This window comes from Cyanistes caeruleus, chromosome 13 (genome assembly GCF_971803275.1).
Source record: "Cyanistes caeruleus chromosome 13, bCyaCae1.hap1.1, whole genome shotgun sequence".
Lineage (NCBI taxonomy): Eukaryota > Metazoa > Chordata > Aves > Passeriformes > Paridae > Cyanistes > Cyanistes caeruleus.
In genome coordinates, this window is record NC_141713.1 from 10,291,809 (window position 1) to 10,308,800 (window position 16,992).

A 16,992-nucleotide genomic window follows, 5' to 3' on the forward strand; every position below is an offset into this window, starting at 1 on the left:
TAATCTACAGCTATTCCTTTTAGAGACATTTGTAGTGCACTGACAGATGCTGATGATGCTTTCTGAAATGTCTCCTTTGGTGGACGGAAAATTTTTTGTTTATTTGTGCTTAAAGATGTGCAAATACACCTAGATAAGCGAATAGCACTTCTTAGGATCAATTCTTGCCTCCTAGAATGTTAGTCAGTGTCTTAATCTACTTTTTAACTGTGTTTATTTACAATATTCCTGTTCTTAACATATTTTTAATTCTGTTATAAATTTAATACAAGAGATGTGACTGGATACCTTACTAATTTTGAACCAAACAAAAACATTTCGTGGTTTAAACTTTAGATGTTTAGACTTTGGCCTTAGGTTTACTGAAAATTGAAAAAAAAAAAAATCAGTAACAGGCTGAGAGAGTTGAAGGTATCTGGCAAATGCAGATCAGTCCCTGTATTTTGACAGCCTAATATTGAGATACCCAAAGAAGCTGCTTTTGTTCTTCTCAGTAAAAGCTAAACATTCCCCTTGCAAGTTTTTCCCTTCAGTATTTCTGCAAGCTGAAAGAAGTTCCTATATGCTTGTGAGTTGCAAATTAAAATCCTTGTACTTTTTACCTTTGTCTAGTTATGATTTGCTTTGTGGTTGTAGGAGTTTTTAAACCCCTGCATTCAGTGTATTGAATATATTTTTTGTTGTTTTGATAAAAAAATTGTTCTCAGAGTCTGGAGAAGTCTGTTTCTCTCAAAATAATCTATTGCAGTGCTTCAGGATTCCTTGTGGTTGTGGTTTCTCCAGAAGTTTAACATACAAATTAATTTAAAGGGTTCTTAGAGCTGCTATTATCATTATTATTTGCTAAGCAAATAATCTGCATATTCCACAAGTGCAAAAATGCAAGAGTTTTGCTTGTGCAGCTCAACTGCATCAGCTATAGGTCCAAGATTAACTTTTCATGTAACTTTAAGGAGCTGTAGTTGAATGTATGAAGAATTAGTTTAGTTAGCAGGTTTATATCATGAAGCTTAAAATAAACTTTTAGATGAAATGGACTGTTAATTTTACTTTGCTTACTTTGTGTAATGGTGCTAAAATTTATAAAAGTTATGAGTTTGGAATATTTAAGTTAAGAGCATAAATCAAAAATGTATGGGTTCTGTTACCTCAGGTGATCACTATGCTCTTTATTAAGGAGGAAAATATTCCTGTGGCAGGAGGCTGTGATGTACATGGGCTTTGGTTCAGTACATCACTTCAATTCTCTCTTAGTTGTTGGCTGATAAACTTAACATATGCTTCAGATAATGCATGTCTGTCAGTGCTATTATGAATAGGAACTATTTTAATATACTCAAAACCACTTAAATGCTTAGAAGTTGTTGAAATGTGTAGAAGAACAATGTGTTGGAGTAAGAGAGGGCACTAATTTAGAGATATATGTGTCAATGCTTTGTATCAGCAGTGCCTCACCCCAGATAACTGTGAGCATGAACAATGTTGTGCATCACTGTTTTGCACACAACCATATCTGAATTTATGTGGGTATCTGTACCCTGATTTTTCCCCGCTTTGAAGCCTATCCAAGAGCACTTGTTTGACAGATTGGCAGATTTTGTGGCACATTTTCTTCTTGTTCCCAGGGATGCTAAAGATGCTTTTTCTCAGGTAAGAGTACCAGTAGCATTTTCATTAATACATGAGTAGCTGCTGCATTTTGGCACATAAAAGTATTAACGTGACACATAAGCCAATGTACCTGCATCCAGATTGGCAGCTCGGAAGCACATGCATGTATGTACCAGAGAGAGAACCACCAGAACTGGTGAGGAAAAGCTGGAAATTATCATGTGCAGTCATCAAAGGGAATTTTTTTGGGAATTACACATAATATAATATGTGAATAGTAAAATTAAATTATAATATTAAATGATGTGATTTTTAAAAGCTTTTTTTCTCAAGCAGGAGTTCGTTGCAATTGCTACGGTTCACTTGAATATTTTTACATTAATTTTAAAAAAATTACAATATTAAATCTCTTTTGTAGACTTTTTAGATATGGTGTTACATTGTCAGGTGTATCCTGATTGGATAGAAGTTGCTTTCTTGGAAGTATTTGTTGTATACTTGGAAGTATATGTTGCTTTTTGGGAAGTATTTCATGAATCTATTAAATATTTTGATGATTACTTTAAGGAGGGATCGGTAGACTTAGTTTTTCAGTGGGTATCAAGTACTGATAGTATTTTTCCTCTCCCTGAGGCAGATTTTGTCGAGACTACCAGCTGTGCATTTCAGTGAGACTCTGTTGCCTTATGTGTGTAATGCCATACATGTACACATACATAGAAAATGCAGTACTAGACATACTGATGTCAAAGCTGGCTTTTTCTGCTCAGTAATAATAATTATGATGATTTCATAGTACTGGTTGTAGGTATATAAATATGAAGAAAAACGGTTTAAAACAGTAACCTGGAAAGGAATCTGAACTAATTATCCATGGCATTAATCACAGAATCACTAACTTGGAAGAGACCTCCAAGATCATCGAGTCCAACCCAGCCCTAACATCTCAACTAAACCACGGCACCCAGAACCACTTTATTTGTCCTTAAGAAAAACAAAACTGGATCAAACATCTCAAAATGTTTTTTGCTAAAGCAACTGTTTGTAGGTGGCCTTGAATGTATCTCTCTATAAAAAAGAGCCACTTTTTACAAATATTCTTATGGAATTCAGACTATACCTGTCCTAGAAATTTCTATTGGAAGTAATATAACCATTAAAGGAAGTAGTATTATATTACCATTAAATATCTGCATGTTTTGACAGTAAAAGTTTATGATTTTTAGATTGCATATGTCATTTGATATCCATTCCAAAACTTAGATTTAGAGCAGATTTCTATCTTTAGTGCTCACTTATTTAGATTTCACGACAATGTGGATTTCATTATCTTGTATGTTGAAACTGATTGACAAATGCAATAGAAATATGTTTTTGAAGTAGATGTAAAATACAGAAATATTTTCTCAAAACCTTTGTCAGTCACTGTTTGTTGGGCAGGATTTTCTTTTTAGTTACAGACAGAGAAAATTGTATGTAAGAAAAGATCTCCCTGAAAAATTTAATTTAGAGAAGGTTTATATACATCAAAGTTTTACATACTCCAAACTCCTAAAGGGCCTTTAGCTTGGAAGAGCTGGATAAGCCCATAGCATTCTCTGTAATGTGTAACCACTATAAACAGATAATGGATGGACTTAAGTGAAATTTAGTCAGACCAGAAAAAAATCCCAGAACTCTAGGAGAATGCTGCTATGGCACAGATTCTGTGCCTGCATGAAGCTTACAGTGTGGGAGCTGTGTAAAATTGTAGTGGAATGAAGACTGAAAACCACGGAACAAAGTAAATTAAGTATTGCTGCGAGAATAATTCGCAACCTCAACAAAACATATGCAAATGTATTAAATTACCAGAACTGGAACAACCACAAAGTAAGGATATTCACCCATGTGCAAGCCCAAGCAGAAGCAGAAGGGAGATAGTGAAAACTGTTCTGGTTGACTTTAAGTATATGAATATAATTATTTCAGTTAACAGGCTTGGATCTCATGCCTAAAGTTGACAGTGGCCATAAAAATTTCCACATTGGAGACAGGAAATAAAGCAATTTTAATTTCATTTGGGGATATTCATAGGGTGATTTTCAAAATTCACATAAACATTTTTCTAAATTAAATTTTTTTTAATTTTAGGTCTAAAACTAAGGAAATGTGTGTGGAAGAAATGGAATCTCAAAAGCCTTAAGGCTGCCACAGTAAATCATACTAGTAAAGATGCTACTGCTAAAATAAAAGCTGGTGCATCTGCCAGTTCTGCAGCCGCCAGTCAGTCTTGTAAATATTTTAAACACACAGTGCATGTGACCATAGATTTTTGGAATAAAACTTATGGTCCCCTGTAAAATCTGAATTGTAAACATAAATTATTACTAATATTTTTGGTTTATATTGCACAAACTCAAAATGTTAAAGCAATTCAGAATAAATTGTGAATTTTGATCACCTCTAAATTTATATCCTTCCGATATATTGATAATTTATTGATAATTTGATGAAGATGTAAACAATATTACAAAGTATTTAAGAAGCTGTTAATGCTCCATCTTGGTTTGATTTATCAGTTTTCTTATACTAATGATAATGACTCTTTTTTATCTAGTACCTGGATCGCATTTTCAGTATGTCTTGCATTGTAGTATCTTTTACTCCCTTGTCTTCACTATCTAAATGGATCAGACCTTTTTTTTTATTCTTTTAGTCTAGCCTTCTGTTCTTTCTCATGGCCACTATTTTAACTTCTTTTTTTCAACCTTCTTGTGCTGATGTTGCTTCTAACTTGCTCCCCTTCTGAATGTTATCCAGCATTTTGTTCTTTCAGCGTAGTTTCTTCTGTCTTTTCTATTCCTGAAATGACTGTTTTCCTTCAAGCATCTATGGCCACAATTTTATGCAACCAATGTTCTCTTAATCCTTTTTGTCAGTCTGCACCAACCGTAACCATAACTTTTCCTATCCTTGCCTTTTTCCCCCTCATTTGTTTTATTTTCATGGACTCATGTGCTTTTTCTGAATTAAGATCGTTCCTCGTTCATCAAGGTAGGAAAACCTTATTTTTGTTGCAGAGTAATTCAGAGGAAAATATCTGAATGAAAACTTGTAAATTTGCATTCCGAGTCCCCAGCCCCTTCTGTTTTCAATGATACCACTCTAATATGTTTTCTCTACAATTAGGTTAAATGCTTAGGAAAAGATGGAGAGCTGTCTCTTGTGTCTGTTAACATTAAGGAGAGGAGGTTTGGAACATGCTGTACTCAGAAATCCTGAATTAATGAGGTACTGTAGACATGCCAGAGGATGGGGAAGTGTTCTGTCATGTGCCATGATTTCCACAAAGCTTTCTCTTGTAATGTGGATGTAAAAGAGCTGTGTGAGGCTATCTAAGCAAGGAGGAGAGTTCCTTTTTAGTCCTAGCTGAAGGATTTAGTCTCTACAAATGAATATAGCTTTATAGAATCATTATATAAATTAGCTATGCACAGCTGTGACTTAATAAAGTGAACTATCTTATTGTCATTGTGTATTGCCTGTTAGCTTTCCTGAATAATTTTCCTTTTTTACTTTAGTGTTTCTTTACAAGTACCACTAATGTGGTTTCTTTAAAATTGAAAGTCTGTGTTACTGTCTTCAAGTTACAGTCTTGAAAGGAAATTCTTGTTTACAGAATAATTTTTTGGTGTGTTGCTCAGTTTGCAGTACAGTGTTTAGAAACAGAAATATATCTGTGTTTTTGAACACAGGAACATTTGGGTATTTTTTTAAACCCAAAAATCTAAACCCAATGGAGACATTTGCCTGATTTTTATAAAATCCAGTGGTTTCATTCCAGTATAATCATATTTCCTTTTAGAGCATGGAACTTCACTAGTATATAGAAACAAGAATATGAAAACAAGTAGAAAGTGATTATTTGTGAGGCAAGTTCAATAAATCACTTCAGCTGTTGATTAACACTTCTGACCTGAGGGAGCCTGTTTGAATGACAATAATTTTGAAGTCTCTGCAACTGTTATCTTGATGTTTTTTGCCAAGATAAAAGGACTAATTTTTTTTCTATAACAGTAAAGTAATAGGAAGAAGCCTTACTATTTTAGCCCTTCCAATATTGATCTACATTATTGCTTTAGGCTTTCAGGGTGCTCACGACTTTGTTTAATAATCATTTGTTCTCATTCATGACCACTGGGAGGTTAGTTACTTGTTCAGATCCACTTTCATGCCTGGGTTTTGGTGAAATCAATAGGAATATGGTGAAATCAATAGGAATATGGTGCATAGGCACGATATAACAGCTGAACTATTAATGTATCTTACATAACAATTGAGTGTCCATGGCTTTCAAATGTTCCCTTTCCTCTTACAATCTCATCCCATTTTCCTGTACTGTGCAGTAACATCAGAATAACTCAAGAAGATAAAACAGGCTCACCCTGTTTGCTGGGGTGAGCAGAGGCACTGATCTGCCTGTGCCAAAGGGCTGTCCTGGTAGCAACAGAAGTCAGTGTGAATGTGGGTACAGGAGCTGCAGCTCCTCTGCTGTCCTGGTGTGATTAGTCAGGTAATTTCATTAGTCAGCTAATCCGTGTATGTTTGATGTTTTTGCAGTGTGTACCAGACTCAAACTTGTTTGTCTTACTTATCAAATAGAACATTGAAAGTGGCTTGCTGAAAGTTATATAAGAAATCTGTAAACAGAGCAAGGTCTCAAAGGCTGGTAGATGAACCCGGAAAACTCAGCAGTCACTCACTAGCTGAGGACTGGATTCTTGTCCATCAAAACTGGTGCTGTCCAAGGTAATAGTGAATTGTGTTTATGTTTTGACAGCCAGCTGTAATTGTAAAGGCAGTTGGTTCTGAATTCTGATTAAAATTACATGATATAACATTAGAAAAAAACATTTCTAGGGGTAATAAAGATATTACTGGATTAGCTGGAAGAAAAGGATAGTGATTCTTCTGCTCTGCTCTGCGCTCGTGACACCACACCTGGAGTACTGTGTTCAGTTCTGGGCTCATAGTACAGGAGACACATGGACAGAGGAGAGCCCAGGGAAGTGGCACAAAGGTGATTAGGGACTGGTGCATCTCTCCCATAAGGAAGGATGGGGACCTGGGACTGTTTAGCCTGGGGACAAGAAGGCTTAGGGGGAAGCTCTGCAATGTATATAAATTCCTGAAGGGAGCGGTGCAAAGAGAACTGAGCCATGTAACTTCTGTGTCACTAACCATTATGTGACAGATTTATGCATTTCATTCTAATTCCTCTGCTCTTCTGGTTAGCACTGAAGTAAAATAATTATTTTCATGAGAAGGTAATTTCATCTGAAGTGCGTAATTTTGGTTTTCCTTCTGTATTGGATTGATCTTTTCAAGTGCCAGGCCTCTAAATAAAAGAGTTTCCCTAATGAAACAGCCAATCTTGATAAACTAGGATTAGCCTTCCTGGCAGAATTGGAGAAAATCTCCCTTTTTAGGCCTGGAATGTAAGCGGTTATGGAATTTCAGTGTCTGGAATGCTTGAGATTTACAAGCTAGCTTTCCTCACACAGGTATGGTCAAGTTATTTACAGACCTCAAGACTTAACACTTGGTAATTTTAATACTATATTAATCCCTCCCCCCCCAGTATTTAAAATTAAATTTTGCTCTTTTATGAATTTTAACGTATGATGTTAAAAAGCTTTTTTAGAAATTTTGCTGGGGCAATATTTATAAGTATATATACATATATGTATTTATATAAAAGTATAAATATTGCTGGGACAATATTTATTGTATTTCCCCACTGTATTAAGTAAATGTGTGATTTAAATAACTGTTACCTTTTAAAACTCATCCAGTGATATAAACAATTGTACTTCCTTTTTTATTTGTTATTAAATGTTAGTTAAAAAAATGTTTCTAAGTATGGATCTCACCTCTGACAATGACTTTTCCTAATTTGTGGAAAATCATGTAACCTACCTCTTCCTTTTTCTGTATGTTAAGTGCTATGAAATCATTGTGGTCTTGGAAAACTTAGTAGTGAGGAGATAGATTTCATAGGCTTATGAAATATTTAAACTACTTAGATACTGGTCACTGAGTGCAATGAAATACTGATGTTCTCATTACTTTATTGATTTAACATCAACTTACATCTTGGTTCAGCTTATTAAAAGAGAATATACATATTTTCTTCAAAAAGTAATTTAAAACACAGACAAGTGTATTTTAGTAGTTAATTGATCAACCATTTAGTAATGTGAGTATTACAGATGCTATGCAGAGCCATGTTTTAAAGTATGTGCAACAGAACTAAGACTGTTTTGTACCATATTATATATTTTAAAGGACATGGATATTGTCCAATTGTCATTTTTATTGTGTTATGGAATGTATTTACACCATTTTGCATACCTTTAATGACTTACAAGTTGCGAGACGTATGTTTAAGTATCCCCCAACAAGGATGTGTTCCGTGTAGTTGTTTGGAGGGATTGTTTTAAGAAAAGTAACTTTCTTATGAAATCTTAGACTCATTAAATTAGGAAGAGTACTGCATACTTGTCCAATCTCCTGCTCAGATTAGGGCCCACACTGCTTGTACTGGGCTTTGTCCAGTCAGATCTTAAAACCCTCTAAGCATGGAGATTCTTCAGTCTTCTCTGAGATTCCTCAGATGAGATTTGCTCATTTTTGTCCCAGAGTGTTTGTCAGCAGTAATACAAAAATAAATAAAGAAAACCTTTCTAATTACAGGTCCTGTGTAATGGAGCAGTTTCTGTGAGATGTGAGTGGCTGTTGTAGATGGCTGCTTTGACCACAGGAATTGTATTTCCCTTCTGAACCCCAGTCTGGACAGACTGTGTAGTGTCAGTGGGAAACAAAGAAAAAAGCTCCAGGAGAGCCAAAGCCTCCGAAGGGAGAGCAAGGAAATGACACTTGACCTTGGCTTTTATAAGCCCCTTTGCTTGGGTTTTCTTAAACTTATAATATTATACAGGTTAGTAATGAGCCATTTCCAGAAAGGTGTATCAGTTTCTTTATGTATAAATATATTTTCCTCCTACATGGTATATTGTATGTTGATGTTAAGATTGCATTGGATTGTGATGCAATTGATGTAAGAGGCTTTTGTGAGGATTTCTGACATCTTTCTGAATTGCTGTTAAAATGTAATTCTTATTATCCTTGTCTTTTAATAGTTTGCTACTGGAGATCATTACTGTAAATTTTCTGATTATTATTCTCTGGTTTTAGCACTAAACTGTTTTTTTCCGAGTCAGTATTTGAGAATAGATTTTCTAAGAAAAAGATACATTGAAAATTACTCAGTTGTAAGGACTATGAGTGTGGTACTGACAAATTGCAGCATTTTCAGTCAGGTGTCTTTCTGGGAACAATTCACTCACAGAACACATTTCAGTTATGAAAGCTGTAAAACATAAAGCAGCCTTGGTTTACTTGAAAATGGTGATAACATAGTGATTCATTATATAAAGCATTTAGCAGTAATTTGGATTCAGGATTTTTTTGACTGTATTTTTATATTCTTGAATTACATAATCAGAAGTTTGATTCAAAGAGCCTTTGTAAGATTTGGTTGTAAGATTTTTTACATATATATTTATGTATTAATGTGCACACATACATATTAATTAAAACTTCAGTAAAGCTTTTAAACACAAACAATCCTAATGGGGTTTTTATTTTCATTTTTATTTCAAAGCTTCCACTAACCTAGTTTAGATATAGAAACTTCTAGCATGTTAATGTTGATCATAAGTTTGATAAAATCAAACAGTTTCACTGTTTAAATATTCACAGAAAGTAGTGCAGAGAGGTACCAGCAAAAAAGCTTCTTTTGTAGCACAGTCTGTTGTGTTCAGTGAACAAGTGATAAACTAGCGAAAGCACAGTGAAGGTTTACTGATAGAGTTGTACTGACAGGGTTTTTTTGCATGGATCTGTTTATATCTTCTTTGATTTTTGACTTGCCAATATCATAATTGATTTTCAAATGGCACTATTTGTTAAAAAAGATTTTTTTAAAAAAATAAATATTTGTCAAAGGAAACTGTTGCCATTTTCTAAGAGTGCTCTTAAAATGAGGAATTTTCATGTAGGAAAAAGTGGTTAACTCTAGACACTTGTTGTTCAATGCAGAGCATTTAAGACCATTTTTAATTAACTTGACTCTATCCCTGTCATGTCAGCTGCTTAAGCTAGTTTTTTGGTGATCTTTAAGTGCAATTATCACAAACCCAAGAAAAAGTGTAGCAAAACTGAATTAAATGATATAATCCATAAGTCAGGTAGGGCTTAGTTGAGCACTTTCATAGCTAGAAAATTAGGATGTCTTTTCTTCATCAGGTCACAGTGACTTGAGCTGTAGTTTCAAACTAGTCCCTCATGCTTGCACATATTTCTATATCTGTGAGTGGAGGTTCATCTGAGGAATATTTCCAATGCCTGCTGGAACTGTAACCTTCTTTTACCTGGCATAACTTTGAGCATGCCAGTAATTCAATTACCAAGAGTATGTGGCATAGATTTTTCAAATTTTTGCATTGTTTCTTTTGAGATGTCCATTGTGTGATTTGCTGCAGGCTGTCATTTTTGTCTGCCATCCAATGTATGTTGGCAGGAGGGTTGTGTACTAGGCTTTGTGTCTGGTCACAGAAAAAAATTCATGCATCTCAGCCAGACCATTTTGTTATTCCTTTAGAATTAAAAGCATATGAAACAGATGCAGCTTAATAAGTATCTTTTTTATAAATAACATTTAAATAACTTAAAACAATAAAGTTCAAATACAACTTAAAATAAAGTTTAATGCTGTAACAACAGAAAAAGCATGTATAAGAATGGAAAAACAATATTGAAAGCTGTATGCCCTAACAGGAATTATACAAAAGATAGGATATGTTGCATAAAAAACCTTAATATGTCTGAATTTTTGCTCCATTGTTATATAAAATGTTAATTTGTGAAAAGTGAGATGAAGTACATTATTTATTCCTATTTTTATTTTACATACACTATTTGAAACATCTTTTAGAGCAGCATTAGGTATTTGTTTCATTAATAGATAGGAACATTTTGTGTTAGAGTAAACTTAATTTTTCCAAACTAACTCTCTTATCTGAATACAACAATAAACATTTACAAGATTATATTTTTTGATCATATAGTTTATGTATAGGATATCAGTTTCTTGGGGGAAGTATTTAAAATACTGCTCAGCCTCCACATTTCTATTGACTTGATAATCTGACAACTCATTCCAGCAGCCTTAAAGTCTGACATATTTTACACAACATTATCATCTGCTCATTATTATTATAGCAGCCATATTTAAGAAGCAGATAGTTTTTTAAATAAAATATTATCAGATAATCAAGTAATGACTTTTTCTTCAGGGTAAATTAATTTAAGAAACTACCCAGTTACAATGACTAAGATAATGATTGTACAACTCTTTAGAATTTTTTACAACTTTTAGTTAGTAAATCTGGTTTTGTGTATATTTTCAAATCTTTTTCATGTAGTCTCTTAAAAATAAACATAAATGCGCAAGTCCAGCTTGTTCAGTTTCTCAGTAGTATTCCAGCCTCTTTTGGTATCTTGTCAGTCTTCTTAAAATTAATCTTCCTGCTGGAACTAGTTCTTTATAGATCATTTGTGATTAGGATATTGCCAGAGGAAGAAAGTGGGATGCTCTGTGTTCTTTCTTTGTTTTTTTACCTTTCATTGGAACCCCTTTGTGGTTTAGTGTAACAAACATCTCCTTTCCTTTGTGTGTCCATTTTGCAGAAGCATATGTATTATAATGGTTTTCTTCAATCAGTTCGATGAAGTTGCAGTCCTCGTTGCATACTTTCTGTTGAGAGTAAATAATAAAATAAGGTAAATAAGAATGTCTTTTTAAATATTTGGATTAGGGAAGCTGGAAGAAGAATATGCATGACAGACCCTGCTTATTATGAATATTTTAATAAATGAATTTGACTTCTGAAATCTGAGTATTGAATATTGTAGCTTTTTCTATTCCATTTTGAAGATATATATATGACCTAATAATTGAATTTTAGATGGACAAAAAAGTCTAATATGAGGTGCATGGGATAAGTCCAAAATGCATTTTACGTAGTTAGGAATCTGTTTTATAAAAAACTGTAGAAATGCTACATCTCAAAATATTTCTAAGATTGTAAGGATGTACACATAAGAGAAATTTGCATCCTTACCTTTCCATAGAGTCGTCCTGACTTGTTCATTGCCAGAAAGTATTCACTTTCCACTCCTTTGATTGCCACTATTCCAACTGCCACCGTTCGGATTTCTAGAATACCTGCAAAGGTACACAGTAAGGGCTGTAAAATGGTTGGTTGTTCTCCAGATAACTTAGAAGGTTTAGTTGAACTAATATTCTGTAATATTTCCATGTTTGTTGAAAATCTGCAGCAATCATTTATGGAAAAAAGAAAGATTATGTGTATTTATATGAAGAAAGGGCTAGACTTGAAAAATTCCCTCTGTGTGTTCATGTCTGCATAGAGCCGCTTTAAAATTGTATGATGGTAATTTTTAAGTATATACTGAAGTTGTGATGTCAGTATAAGTAATTTATCTATTCTCAGAGAATCGATGTAGCTGAGAATTTATCAGGAGCAGTGTTTCATTTGGAATACGTAGTTAGCCTTCAAGGTTCACAGAATTTGTGTAAAGCCTTTGTTTTGAAGTCCTGTGTAGCAGTATCATCCCCTTGAAAGAGTGTAAACCTTAGAACTTGCGAGTGATACAAAACAGACCACAGTATCTTAAATAAGATAAAGTATTTGCTTGACCTTTGTGTGCTTTTATGACTGATCGGAGCTGTAAAGATACGTGTATTTGAAAATCATTAAAGGCTGGCCTGAAAGCTTATTTCTTCAAAACCAGAAAACATTTAGTGTTGTTTTCTATAAACTGCTTTATTTTCATCTCACTGATACATATCAGCAGTAGTTTCTGTAGTCCCTGTGATACATTCAAGTTACCTGCAGCATAAAAAATATTCTTTTCTTAATTAAAAAAAAATGAAGGCAGGAGGATTATGTAAGTTATTAAGGAACACCAGGTTATTTTCAAGCTTAAATATTATTAATGTTATCTTAAGCAATAGTTTAGAGTTATACATCTGAGTTTGAGCTATTTCTTTCAATATTGAGTCACTGGCAGAACTCTGCCATAGCAACTGCACTGTGACTCCTTCTCCAAAACGGGGTCTTTCAAAGGCAGCCAACTCGAGGCAAATCGCAAGAGCTTAGCATGGGGGAGACAAGTGAGGGGAGCGGGAGAGAGGCATGCGTTAGATTATCACCTGAATTTCCTCTTTAACAAAATATTTCCTTTTTTTCCCTTTCAAGTTGGCATTTACTTTTCACAGCCATATGGTAATAGGTTTTCGTTTGTTAAGTTTTTAAGAAAGACACTAAATATCTGTGATATTTCTCCTTCCCTATACTTTTTTGTATCCTCTTGTCCTTTCCTTTCTTTTGTATTCTGTTTTGCTTTTCTCCTTCATGTTACTGATGTATCAGTCCTAGCACATATGGATATTGTTTTCTTCCTATTTTCTTTAGCACATCAGTTCCTTCTTCTCATGGTGTATGCAGTGCTGGGCATTGAAGTCAGAGCATTTATTCTTCTCTACTCCCCTATAATGCTAAGCCAGCTTTTTTTTAAGTAAAGCTTTTAGAATTCTTTGACAAGTTCCATTCTGCTGCAGGCTTAGCAATAGTTCTAACAAAGGGCAATTTGTAACCGAAACTTACAAAAATTATGTTAACTTTCATTTAAATTTCACTTTAGAAAAACCACAGTGAGGCTAAAAAACAGATGAACATCTGCATTTAGCCCAACAAAGAACATAACAGTGGAAGGGATCTCTGGGTCATCAAGTCCACTGCTCTGCTAGCCTGGGAATTGCATCAGATAATTCTCTTTTCATAAACTTTGCCAATACTAAATTGGAGTTGTTATTTCTTTGCCCCCAGTGTTTCTGCCGAAGGCTGTTCCAGAGTTTGATTTATTTTAATGGCTTGAGACTTCGTAGTAATTTGCAATCTGCATTTCTTCAGTGACAGCTTATATCCATTTGTTCTTTTGCCTCTGCTGGCAATTAACTTAAGGAGAGTTTTTTAAAAAAACCTATGTTTGAGTTTTCTATTTATACAGAGTTTTAAAAAATGAAAGATTCAAAATTGCTTTTTGAAAGAATTCATGCTAATAGAAATTGAGATTTCCTTGAGTAAGCTGATGTTGGCTGAAGTTACAGTAGTGAGAAATCTTACTACTTAAAAAAAGGAAATGCCAAAAGGTTTTGTCCAAAGCAATATTATTCCTGTTACAATTTTTACATTTTTTTTTAGTGTTTTCTTTTTTCCTGAAGTAGATTGTGACATTCATACTAGCTTGTTGGAGTTACTTTATTTTGGTTTGGGGTACTTGTTTTTCTACTTTATTCACAGTTGAGACAGCAATATCTTTGCTTGTCTTAAATGAGCAGATCTATTCTTACATGCTTCCTTTTGAAGTAAAGGGGTTTAATCCTTTCAATATCTATTCATGAAAAGAAAAAAGTCACCAAGCTAGGATGGGAAAGAGAAAATTCTTATACATAGATTGTTTAATTGAGATACTCTTTTCATACTCTAATAACCAAAATTACTTTAAAGGCATGCTTAAATTAATAAGATGCTGATGAGGAGAAATTCAGAAGGCCAAGCTGCAAAAAGGTCTCAAGTATACTTGATTTAAAAATTAAAATGTAAACTATGTTCTTCAGTTGCTTTATCTAAAGCATCCCCAGAGAAGTTTTGAAGAGATTTAAGAGAAGATTTGAATATACCACTAAGTAACTGGGTAAGAAATCAGATTGAAGCCAGGAAAAGAAAAAAACAAAACAACCTAGAGATGGGCATCCAAAATTGAAAACAACTGTACTTTCTATAAAATCAGCATGAAATTCCAAACAATTTTATATGGTTATATGGTCAGTGTATCAAATGTAGCTTAAAATTCCTGGAGTGAATGAAGTTTCCTGCAGAGCTGAAATTCCTCTGGTGTATGTAAAATACACTCAGCAGAAATGAGCTATAGTTTCTCTTCAGAAAAGATGCCTATGGATGGTGGCAGCAGTCTTCGGAACCCATTGCTGCAAATTAAATAACACACTGTTGATATCCAGTAGAGAAAAAAAAAAAAAAAAAAGTAGAAAAGAAACAAAACAAGCTTTTAGATTGACACAACAGTTTTAGTGGGTGAAGTATCATGTTTTGGAGAAAATTTATGTCATAAATGAGGTGAGGTTCCTGGCATTCTGGCCTAGAATGGCAGTTGCTCAAAACCAGACACTTTTATGTCTAGAATTATTCCATAACAGTAGCCTGAATGACAGGACAGTACCTCAGGCTGGAAATTTGGGTAGAAAAATGGACATTTAATTATATCATTGATATAAATTGGAGCATTGTCACTTAAAATGATTTGTTCCTGGCAAGTGTTACTTGATAATTTTTTTTTTATCACCTGATATTAAGTGTTTTTTCTGATTTGGTTAATATTTTCAAATCAAAATTTTCATCTTCCTTTTATTTGTTAGACTTCTTTTTGCTTTTACAGCACACTGACGTTGTATTTGTTAAAACAAATCTGCTTTTATTGCTACACCATCTGTTTGCAGACTATATTATTTTCCATCAGTATGTAGGCATAGTTGAATAGGCAGTTTCTTTGTGCTTGCCCATAATATCCTTAGTTAACAGTATCTTGTCTCTAACTAAGTAGCAAGAGCCTTGTGATTTAGCAAACTCAGGGCATTTCTCTTTAATCATTTATCAGCTAAGAGGCTGAAAGATCAATTGCAGCTCTGGCTCCTGAGAGCTGTAAGGAAACCAGTAAGTGCTGCTCGTGCCTGAAGATCCCACAGGCAGGTATAAACCCTGGCAGGCTTTTGGAAGCAGAAGGGCAGCAGAACCACAGAAGGAGATCTCTTTTCACATGCCAGGGGACTGCCCCAGTGTGCCAGGATTGTTCAGGAGGATTCTGTGAAGCACATATTGTGTTTAGTCCCTCATCAGCTGGCTCTATTTCCAGACAGTTCCTATGTTGCAGGTATCCCCTCTGTCTATCACATAAGGTTGCTGGTCACTGCTCCTCAGCTTGCCAGAAGCACAGTTTATGTAGACATTGATTCAAAGAGACATTTTGACATCAGTTACATTTTTCAGAAAGTTGACAGCAATTTCATCCCGGTACTTTTCTGTTCTGCCAGGTACATGTGTTGTGAGAGCACATATGATGTGTACAGCACTTTCTTTCTTGTGGCTCTCTGTGCAGTGAAGTTGAAAAAAGACAGTCTGTTGCTGATTTTTAGGAGTAGGGAGACTGGCACTGACAGTTCAGCACTTGTGAGGAATGTGTTTGTGAAACACACTTTCTTCAGCAGAATTGTCTTTAAAAGTGAAGTATGTGAAATCTTAAATAGAGACAGAGGAGCAGAAAAGACTTGGATGGAAAATGAGTCAAAACAAAATATAAGTTCTAAATTTCACTAACTTGTGTTTCTCATTAATTGAATTTGGAGCACATACATATGAATTCAAATTACCTTTGTAAATGATTCAAGGCCAAGGAAAATTGTCTCCTTTGCTTAGAAGACACTGTTTGATGATATATTATGTAATTTGTTCTTTTGTTCTGGCACTTAATAAGTTAATGTTTGTGCCTCTTAAAGCCAGAAAATACTATTCATGATGGTCAGTCTTGGAAAACTTTCTTAATGTTATTGGTATGTGTGTGCATTTGGTAAACCAGCACAGTAAATACATTCATTAGCTGGTGAATTACACTTAAATGTTTTTCCAGAAAAGTCTTATCAATGAAATGAATACTTTTATTTACAGTTCTGAACGTCATTTGTTTCAGGAAATACTTTCCTCTTTTTTTTTTTTTTTTTAAATACAGTGTCTACATTGCAAAGTATTTGTGCAGTTTAAGTTATTTTGAGTCAATATTTTTAAATGGATGCATCTTGAAGTTAATTTTTAGGTAAAACAATTTGTGTGCTCATTCTCTCTCTTATATAAAAACTAACAATAAAAAAAATACTGCAAATAAAGGTATTGATTTAAGATATTTTGTAATATGACTTAATTTTCACCTTTCCCTATTATTAAATTAAAATTCATAGAAAGTAGAATTTGCATTTGTATTGAGTACTTTCCTTAGCAAAAGAATGAAGGAGTTTCCTAGATGGTTTGTCCTAGAACTCCTCTTCATAAGTTTTTTAAGTAGAAATAAATGTACAGGTATATTTATAATGCCTTTCAAAGCATGGAATTTCTCTACCCCAGG

The 16,992-nt window shown here is 34.1% G+C and overlaps 2 protein-coding genes across 39 annotated transcripts in view; one reads left to right on the forward strand and one right to left on the reverse strand.

The window, feature by feature from the left end:
- The window catches only part of LOC147650694 (uncharacterized), a 74,153-nt gene that overhangs the window by 5,326 nt on the left and 51,835 nt on the right, over nucleotides 1-16,992 (forward strand). For 4 of the 36 annotated variants that reach the window (XR_015276066.1, XR_015276083.1, XR_015276078.1 and 1 more), the window contains 2 exons: nucleotides 4,783-4,884; nucleotides 8,350-9,279. The exons of 10 other annotated variants lie outside the window; for them this stretch is intronic. Coding sequence is in view for 8 of the 26 variants with exons in the window: in XM_086849953.1 (XP_086706079.1) it covers nucleotides 4,783-4,875 (93 nt within the window). In the remaining 18 variants the exon portion in view is untranslated. Of the gene's footprint in view, nucleotides 1-1,560; nucleotides 1,788-2,500; nucleotides 3,024-3,744; nucleotides 4,885-5,999; nucleotides 6,078-6,213; nucleotides 6,403-6,513; nucleotides 7,721-8,349; nucleotides 9,280-11,406; nucleotides 11,500-16,992 lie in introns of those variants that run through there. 22 more of the 36 variants (XR_015276082.1, XR_015276069.1, XR_015276086.1 and 19 more) reach the window with 18 other exon arrangements.
- FGF7 (fibroblast growth factor 7) overlaps nucleotides 7,705-16,992 on the reverse strand; it is a 29,513-nt gene continuing 20,225 nt past the window's right edge. For 2 of the 3 annotated variants that reach the window (XM_023933978.2, XM_023933979.2), the window contains exons 3-4: nucleotides 11,841-11,944; nucleotides 7,705-11,473 (exon numbers count right to left, since the gene is read on the reverse strand). In XM_023933978.2, coding sequence (XP_023789746.1) covers nucleotides 11,279-11,473; nucleotides 11,841-11,944 — 299 coding nt within the window. In that variant the 3' untranslated portion in view covers nucleotides 7,705-11,278. The remainder of the gene's footprint in view (nucleotides 11,474-11,840; nucleotides 11,945-16,992) is intronic. The other variant, XM_023933980.2, reaches the window with a different exon arrangement.